Here is a 9,909-nt window from a genome sequence, read left to right on the forward strand (position 1 = left end):
CATCAAAAGGAAAGGCCGACATGCAACATACTAAAACAATAGGATAGTCTCATTAATTCAGGGTGTGGAGGATTTTAATGCACTTAAAGATTGAACGATTGAGATTGAACTTCGCAGCAAACCTGTTTGTTTTTAAATATACATGAGATCAGATAGCCCACACTTCAATTTCAGATCTTACAATTGTAATGAGATGATGATATTTTGGATCATTTAACCTCTCAGTGATATTAAACATTGGTTCAGTTGGACTGTGTTACTCTGGGTCAAGATTTTATGGTTTTAATTTCTTCGTTGGCAGGAAAAATGGACGTTGATTGTTTTCTTGTTTTATCTCAAAATATAAAAAAAACAAAATCAAAATCAAAAGCTTTCTTTGTCACACTGTCTAATACAGATGAGTCATTTTGTTGTATAGAAACGTACCAACAAAATATATTTGTATAATGCATGTTAGAGTGTATTCTGACATTACTTTATTATGCTGCAGTTTTTCTTGTCCCTATTACAAATTATACAATAATGTTGACAGAGTTGGAAGATACTCAAAAATTAACCGTTTTAATTAGTTTCCTTAAAAAACGTTAAAAATGCTCCGTTTTAGTTAGTTTTGTATTCCAGATTTTATCTTCGTAAAAGTTCTTTGAATACACAAAGTGAAAGTCCTCGTTATAAATTCAGGTGTTTTCAGTGGTGACGTGTGGAGGCTTCGGGCTCCTGAAAGATTTTCATCATTGTAAAGATATTATACAAAAAAGTTATAGTGTCTTTACAAGTCTTTGAAAAATCAGTACCTCAAGTTAACTTCTGTCTGTTTTGTTGCAGGAAATGTTACAACTTTGATATTTGAATCGATAACTTCACATAAATGCATAACTCCAATCTCAGCAAGTCTAAACAGCGACATAACATCACCAGTATCATACATTCAAAGTCCCAGTGATAAATAAATATGAAGTGAAATGCATTAATGAATTGCCTCTGATATATAAGAGGAGAAGTATAAAGAACTGTAAACGGAAAATACTCGAGTTATGTACCTTCATATCATACTGAGGTACAGTACTTGTAATTTTCTTTAAGTTACACAGTGAAGTTGCATCTGTGTGTTGATTCTGTTAGAAATGTTCATGAGTTTTTCGATTTTTATGTTTTCATGCCGTCATTAAAAGGATGGAAATCCCCAAAAGTGAATGAGTTTATTCACTATAGAGCAATGATTCCATGATATGAGGTAAGAAAAACATATTGTATGACCCACTGCCTCTGGCACCAGGCAGCAATAAAGTGATTCTTTAACCATCAACACCAACAAAAACATTTTAATAATACTTGCTATGAATCAAAAAGGCGAGATATTTCATTGAATTCTTACTGGATTTATTTTTTTGAATATTTTCTAAATATACATGTTGTCATGTAACTTTAATCACGATAAATGCACAATTTTCTTCTCTTCCCGAGGCAGCGGCTCTTCGCCGGAGGCTGATGGGTGGAAGAGTTTTTATCACCTTCTCCTGGTTGATCTGCTGATTTCAGGGCGACTCCAACTTTCTGAAGCTCTGCTGAGCTTTCTGAGCTCGTCTCGTTCTCTCATCAAAGAAACTCTGCTGGAACCGATTCCTCTGATCCAGCCGGACCACCCACTGCTGCCTGAGTCTGGAGACGGAGAACAAACGAGGAGGAAAAGAGTCAGCTGGTGTTCAGAATGAAAACAGCTCTACTTCAAATAAAATAAAATAAAATAAAAGGATTAGCATTGACATCAACATTGTGTATGTTATGAATCCAAAACAGTTTTAGAAAATATCACGCAAAGTAGCAATTCAGGTAAAAATGGAACGATGGTGCGACAAATTCATCTGAGAATATGAGATAGATAATCAGGAAACGAAGCTGTAGGTCGGATAAAATGTTTAAAATGTGCACACAATGGCGCTCATTGGCGAGGCTGGCTGTTTTCTTCTCTGTGAACGCGGTCTGGTCCTTCTGAGCGGCGGACCAATCAGTGACCAGTGTTGGTGGTTAACTGCGTTTGTCCCGACCCTCCTTCACTGTGATTGGACAAGTTCAGCGCTCAGTGCAGAAAAAACTCTCAGCACCTCGTCAGTGTGTTCATAATGTGTGTATATAATTCATCCTCAGTGCATCTTGGTTCACATTGGAAAGCCGCCTACTCAGCACATGTCCACTGAATAAGAAATACAAATGAATGCGCCTCTGTGTTTGTATCTGACCAGCTGCTTCCATATTTTGCCGTTTTGTACAGCAGGTTTGTTAGTTTTGGTTGTTTTCTTTCCTCCATTCAATCTTCACCTGAACATCTCTGCCTGCTCTTCTTATTTTTTTGCTACCAGAAAAAAATCTCCTGCGTCTCTCTGACACTGAACTGAACAGAAAGCAGGAGAGATTTACAGCCATAAAGCTGCTTATTGATATAAAACACAGGCTGCATGAAGCTGTTTCACCAAAGGCTCCTCTGGGTTTATCTTTCTGTTCATTTTCATGTTTGTTCAGACATCCTTCTCAGGTTGTTCATTAATCCACAGCAGCAGAGCTCAGCACTGCAACAATTAAATAATGTGACCCGAACCGGTCGGGTCGTGATGGAAACACTGAGCTTAACTCAGCAGGAAGTGGGCCGCAATAATGACAACTTATCCTCTCTGAGATTTGCTTTAGTCACAAGTGGATTCTGCGGGCGGGTGGGGTGGGGGTGGAGTGGGGGTGGAGCGGGGGTGAAGGGGGGTGGAGCGGTGGTGGAGCAGAGGTGGAGCGGTGGTGGAGCGGGGTCTGGACATGCCTGCAAAGTCAGCGTCACCGGACCAAAAATAAAAAAGGTTTTGACCTGATGATGGTGCTGAGTGAGATTTTCAGAAATCACCACATTGGTCACAGCAAGTGAGCGTGACGGCTGCTGAAGCTCGCTCTGTGTGTGTGTGTGTGTGTGTGTGTGTGTGTGTGTGTGTGTGTGTGTGTGTGTGTGTGTGTGGTGCTGCCAGCTCTGTGCTTCTACACCTAGTTTCCTTTGGATAACAGCCATCGGTTGTTATAGACAGTCTGAGGTCCAACAAGTGAAAAGTCGTAACCAAAACACAGGAACTTGATTTTTGTTTATGAGTAAGAATAGTGAACCAGAAAAACGGACCTGTTAAATCATTAACATGATATATAATTATAGCCTACAAGGGGTTTCTGCAATGATTTTAGAGTTTACAAGTGATCACAGATCTTTTCCTTTTCTACTTTTGCTGGGAAACACTGAAAGGCTTCATGACAAGCTGCAGCAGCGAGGACGACAGCTTCACGGAAACAAACAGGCAGCGTTTGGAGATCACTAATGAATATGTCTACATATAGTAACCTATGTGATATAGCAATCCATCTTTTAGTTTTACCTTGGTAGAGACAGACTGAAAAGTACCCTAATAGGTTCTCACAATCGACTGAAGCATGTCAGACATTTAAATTCCTCTCAAACAGCAGCACAGTTTGTAAAATGTTTCACTTGTAAATGTTGTCTTCAGACCCAGCTTACACAAATCCTTTGAGCTATATTTCTCTATTAAGACCCACTTTACACAAAAAATATTGTTATTTTAATGCTGCTGAAACAATGATGTATGTCAAATGAAGGATTTTCATGATGCACCAAATAATTTTAAGCCACAAATCACCTCCAGCTGTTCCCCTGCAGAAGACAGGCAGTGATTTTGTAAAGTGTCTCCAAAGAAGAATAAAGTCATTTATATGTGGCTGTGTGTCGGATGTGTGAGGAGCTTCAGAGGCCGTAACTCCTGGGCTTAAATTAATCATGCACACATCCAGTGAAACTCGATCTTCAGTCGACGCTGTCAGGGATAGTTGTGTTTCGGGAAAGGAATTGTGTGTGTGTGTGTGTGTGTGTGTGTGTGTGTGTGTGTGTGTGTGTGTGTGTGTGTGTGTGTGTGTGTGTGTGTGTGAGGCTGCAGGATTAATATTGTTGTGTCTGTGTTAGCTCACACTCGTCTGTCAGCGCGGTCCGTCTCGTGTCCGTTAATCTGCAGCGTTGTGCTCGTCCGTCCTCAGATATCCACACTGATCTCCGGGATTCGAACCTATAGCCGAGCCGGCTCTAATCAACATTCTCAGGCTACTATGTGATGACAGACAGACGAGCTGTAAACATAACTGAAGCATTTTCTAAACTAATCAAGTTATGACACAAAGGAAGGTTTATTTTGAATGTTCTTTTCCTCTGTGACTCTGCTGAACCCTGCACTTCATCCTTCTATCAAACGTGTGCTCTTCATCAAACCCCAGAACTTTATTTTAAATTTTAATAACGTTTATAAAGTTTCCAAAGACACCAAATATATCAGGGGGAGTTTTTGATCAGTTTTGCTAAAATAATGCATAAAACATGAAAGATATTTCCCTTCTGATATAATACTGTATCCATAAATACTTTGAGGTTTGAATATTAAACTTGCATATTTAGTATTTAACCTAAACCTGAACTCATCTTCTAACTTTACATCAGTTAGACGAGGCTAAATAACACAAACACTTTACTTTGAAGGGCAAACTAACAAACATGATCATCCTGTTGAATGTTGAATCATCATCTCATTAAAACTTCGACACAAACTGAAGACAGGAACACATATTATTTTATATTAGTATTGCACGGCTGTGTGGGGAGTAGAAAAAGTTCCAAGGCCGTTCCTTGACCTTTGAAAGTCTTCAGAAAGTCTCCAGCGATGAAGTGATGAGTCGGGCGAGGTGTTCTGATGACATCACGTTTCAAAGAGGGGCGGAGCTTCACTGTCCGAGACCGAAGAAGGCACGTCAGGTCAGGAGACACCAGGTGGGTTTTCTTTGACGTTGGTGGGGTTGTGCAACCGTGAATTCGTCCCCCAGAGAAAGACTGTCAACACCGAGTTCCACTGGGACCTTCTGAGGGAAACATTCACCACCTCAACTGTGACCTGAACAACTGGCTTCTCCAACACAGTGTTAAAAACACAGTCAGAAATTATGTGGGGGATTTTTGTTGGAGACAGAGATGCTTGAAGACTGAAATAAACAAATACTACGAGGGTAAATCAATAAGTTCCGAGACAGGAAGATCAAACCCTGATGAGGAACTGGTCCAATCGTCCTCAGTTCCTGAGGTCCACTGGTGTTTGAGCAGCGTTCTGCTGCGTCTGTGATGGTTTTCACTCCTGAAACTTGATCAGAGAGCGAACATCAAAGTTTGTGAAACATTTCTGGGGAACAGAGAGACGTCTCAGGGAGACCAATCGTGTCTTCGTGGTCTCGGACCTCCTGAAGCATCCGAAGAGTCTCCGTTGATGATTTCCAGAGTTTGATAGTAAATCTGACGCATCGATCCGCTGCTCACAAACACGGTGGAACTCAGGAACTGATGCTGATCAACTCTGTTCCAGTTCCTCATCAGGGTTTGATCTTTCTGCTGCTCCGTGCACGTCGCCGTGCTTCGCTCCGTGCACACGCACGAGCACTAGTCCCGGAACGTTTTGATTTACTCTCGTAAAATGCTTTTAAAGTAGTTTTCTTTAATGGCCAGAACACAAAACTGGTTGTATTGATCTTGGTTTGACCAGGATCCGTGTGCAAATCAGGGTCAACTGCAGCCCAAAGGGTCGTGGTAATACTTCAGTAATGGTAATACTTCAGTCATGTGATACTTCAGTAATGGTAATACTTTAGTAATGTAATACTTCAGTAATGGTAATACTTCAGTAATGGTAATACTTCAGTAATAATACTTCAGTAATAATAATACTTCAGTAATGGTAATACTTCAGTAATAATAATACTTCAGTAATGGTAATACTTCAGTAATAATAATACTTCAGTAATAATAATACTTCAGTAATGGTAATACTTCAGTAATAATAATACTTCCGTAATAATAATACTTCAGTAATGGTAATACTTCAGTAATAATAATACTTCAGTAATAATAATACTTCAGTAATGGTAATACTTCAGTAATAATAATACTTCCGTAATAATAATACTTCAGTAATGGTAATACTTCAGTAATAATAATACTTCAGTAATAATAATACTTCAGTAATGGTAATACTTCAGTAATGGTAATACTCACTGTATGTCACTTCCTTATCATCGCACTGAACCACCGACACGGCTCGCTCATTGGTCCGCCCCTCAGACGATGAGCAAACATTAAAGTGAGCAGCTACTTCTACATGTCTAACAACCATCTTAGAGTTTGCTGGGATTGTAAACAAGTCTTTGCTCTGGAAACTACAAACTTGTAACAGACACTTAAAATTGGGTGACCAGGTGTCTCGCTTTGTGCGACTGCACAGCATTTTCCTTCCTTTTTCCGTTTCCCACCTATTGACACGATGTCCCACTTATTGACACGATGTCCCACCTATTGACACGATGTCCCACCTATTGACACGATGTCCCACATATTGTCACGATGTCCCACCTATTGACACAATGTCCCACATATATAAAGCAGGGAGGGCTGTCATGATGCTTCTGTGACTGATGTCAATCAAACTGCGCTTGCAGGTGAAGTTCAGGTTGGTCTGTCACCGTTACGACCAACGTGGAATATAACGAATCAAAAAGTCACAAGCTGCACAAATGTCAGCAGAATATGATGAAAACTACCTCAAAGAAAAGAAGATGCAGCCGCGACAAAGACTGGAAACTACTTATAACCGGTGGAACTGGTAGAAGGTGATTCTCAGAGAGTTTTTGCTAAACGTATTTTTCAATTTTACGGCCTGAATCGACATGTAAGTCTCACATGAAATGTGTCGATCAAAAAGTCACTGTTCATGTCTACCGTCGTACTGGTCACTGTTCATGTCTCCCGTCGTACCGGTCACTGTTCATCGTACCGGTCACTGTTCATGTCTACCGTCGTACCGGTCACTGTTCATGTCTCCCGTCGTACCGGTCACTGTTCATCGTACCGGTCACTGTTCATCGTACCGGTCACTGTTCATGTCTCCCGTCGTACCGGTCACTGTTCATCGTACCGGTCACTGTTCATGTCTCCCATCGTACCGGTCACTGTTCATGTCTCCCATCGTACCGGTCACTGTTCATGTCTCCCATCGTACCGGTCACTGTTCATCGTACTGGTCACTGTTCATGTCTCCCGTCGTACCGGTCACTGTTCATCGTACCGGTCACTGTTCATGTCTCCCGTCGTACCGGTCACTGTTCATGTCTCCCGTCGTACCGGTCACTGTTCATGTCTCCCGTCGTACCGGTCACTGTTCATGTCTCCCGTCGTACCGGTCACTGTTCATGTCTCCCGTCGTACCGGTCACTGTTCATGTCTCCCGTCGTACCGGTCACTGTTCATGTCTCCCGTCGTACCGGTCACTGTTCATGTCTCCCGTCGTACCGGTCACTGTTCATGTCTCCCGTCGTACCGGTCACTGTTCATGTCTCCCGTCGTACCGGTCACTGTTCATGTCTCCCGTCGTACCGGTCACTGTTCATGTCTCCCGTCGTACCGGTCACTGTTCATGTCTCCCATCGTACCGGTCACTGTTCATGTCTCCCGTCGTACCGGTCACTGTTCATGTCTCCCGGTCGTACCAGTCAGCACACTGTGGGACGAAGCTGGAGCTCGTAGATTGCAAAGAAAAAGTAATGTGGTCGGACGAAAGTAACGGATATGAAGACAGATGTGCTGACACATCTAAAATTTATATTAAATTAAATGCTGCAGTTCTAAGTTCTAAGTTCAAGTCTGAATAAATTGAATCTGATGGTGTTTGGACGGCACGCTGGTGCTCATGTCTGTTGTTGACAGACAACTAGACAGACCAGAAATCTGGGTGGGACTTTCTGGCACTTCATTGGTTTGAATCCTACTTGAAGGACCGAGAAGACTTTGTGTCTGCAGCTAATCACACATCAGAGCGCACTAAAAGGACATGTGGTGTTCCCCAAGGTTCAATTCTGGGGCCTCTTCTGTTCAACATCTACAGATTATGGAAAACAACAAAGTGTGTTTTCATAATTATGCAGACGAAACACAAATCTACATAACTATATCGCCAGCGGACTATAATCCCAGACAAGGGTTGTAAATGCATTGAACAAATCAACAACTGGATGTGCCAGAAGTTTCTTCAATTAAACAAATATAAAACAGAAGTCATTGTTTTTGGACTGATTGAAAGTCAGTCACTGATGTTAAAAACAACAAACCAAGTCAGAAGTCTGTCGTCATGGATTCAGACCTCAATCTGAACAGACAAATTAGACAATTACAAAATCAGCCTGCTATCGCCTGAAGAACATATCGAGGATTGGAGGACTTATGTCTCAACAGGATTTGGAAAATCTTGTCCGTGCATTCATCTTCAGTAGACTGGACTACTGTAACGGTGTGTTTAAGGGTCTCTGTAAAAAGTCAGTCAGAGCGCTGCTGCTGATTCAGAGCGCTGCAGCTCGAGTCCTCACTGAGACCAAGAAACTGGACCACATCCCTCCAGTTCTGAGGTCTTTACACCAGCTTCCTGTCCAACACAGAATCCACTTCAACATCCTGCTGCTGGTCTATAAAGCTCTGAACGGTTTATTTGTGATCTGCTGCTCCTTTATGAACCATCCCGACCCCTCAGGTCGTCTGCTGCTCTCCTTTCTGTTCACAGTCACAACTAAACATGGAGAAGCAGCGTTCAGTTTCTATGTTCCACATATCTGGAACAAAGTCCCAGAAAGCTGCAGGTCTGCTGAGACTCTCAGATCCTTTAAATCAAGACTGAAGACTTTTCTGTTTGCTGCCTTTCATTGAACCAGATGTAAGGATGTTGATCAATTTACTGTATTTCTGCATTTTACTACTGTATTTTATTTCTTAAACTGCACTGTAACTTTTATTCTATTTTTAGCTTGTTAAAATTACTGTTTTTAATGTTTTAATAACTGTTTTTAAATGTTCTTTTCTTTCGCCTGATGTTTTGATGCTTTTAATGGTTTTATGTGAAGCCCTTTGAATGACCTTTATGTGTTATATAAATGAACGTGCCTTGCCTTGTTGTATTAAGTCACATGCAAAAAAAAAAAAAATCTGTAACCTGCACTGTCTTCTGTGTGTTTATTTTTATGAATGAATAAATCTAAACTTCAGAGTCCCTCTCCCATCGTCCCTCCTAAACGTCCTCTACGTCCCACATTTGGCTGGTGGACACCTGTCTTCCAATGTAAAAACTGTCTGACCGTCCCAGAGCGCTGCTCCTCCTGCGGGTCTCCTCCTCGTCCATCTGCTCTCCCTGCTCCACGATCTTCTGCTCCCAGAACGACCTCAGCTTGTGTTTGTCGTGGATTCGAGCTGCATTCATCGCCTGGCAGCAGGAATCACACACTTTTCATACGTTCGAGGAACGCGATGCTTTTCAGCCTTCACAACAATAATTCTTTTTTTTTTTCTTTGTACTTACTGCAGATTCTGTTTCTCTTCCTCTTGTATTTGATCTCGTTCTCTCTCCTCTCTGTGTCCTTTCTGTGTGCTGTTCGGTCTCAGAGATTCCTCATAATCATCTTTTCTTTTCTTTTCTTTTCTTTTCTTTTCTTTTCTTTTCTTTTCTTTTCTTTTCTTTTCTTTTCTTTTCTTTTCTTTTCTTCTTATTTTTTCTTTTCTTCTTTTCTTTTCTTTTCTTCTTTTCTTTGCGTTTCTTCTCTTTACATTTCTTCTCGGTTCTTGTGCTCCTCTCTCTCCACCTGCTCCTTTATCTCCTCTTTTAGCTCCTCCCCCTGCTCTCCACCTCTATTCTATCATATCTCTATCTCCTCCTTTGCTCCTCTTCTTTCCTCTCTTCATTTCTTTAACCTCCTCTTTTTCCACTTCACTTGTACTTTTCCACTTTTCTTTCTGTATTTAATATTATATTT

General features: G+C 41.3%; 1 protein-coding gene across 1 annotated transcript; it reads right to left on the reverse strand.

The window, feature by feature from the left end:
* Positions 1-1,435: 1,435 nt before the first annotated feature.
* Positions 1,436-9,528, reverse strand: LOC138210024 (protein FAM240B-like). Its single transcript, XM_069168922.1, has 3 exons — positions 9,459-9,528; positions 9,238-9,362; positions 1,436-1,659 (listed from the first exon to the last, which is right to left on the reverse strand). Exons 2-3 carry the CDS (start codon positions 9,357-9,359, stop codon positions 1,536-1,538), a joined length of 246 nt encoding a protein of 81 aa, XP_069025023.1. The 5' UTR covers positions 9,360-9,362; positions 9,459-9,528; the 3' UTR covers positions 1,436-1,535.
* Positions 9,529-9,909: the final 381 nt, after the last annotated feature.

This window comes from Embiotoca jacksoni, unplaced genomic scaffold (genome assembly GCF_022577435.1).
Source record: "Embiotoca jacksoni isolate LCO1_2020_lvr unplaced genomic scaffold, fEmbJac1.0.p SCAF_42, whole genome shotgun sequence".
In the NCBI taxonomy this organism is placed as follows: Eukaryota; Metazoa; Chordata; class Actinopteri; family Embiotocidae; genus Embiotoca; species Embiotoca jacksoni.

Bases quoted from the DNA above. Each gene is read 5' to 3' on its own strand.
- LOC138210024 (XM_069168922.1), bottom strand. From the start codon at position 9,359: ATGAATGCAGCTCGAATCCACGACAAACACAAGCTGAGGTCGTTCTGG. The intron at 1,660-9,237 runs GTCAGACAGTTT...CTCCGTCTCCAG, and splicing joins AGGAGCAGCGCTCTGGGACG to ACTCAGGCAGCAGTGGGTGG.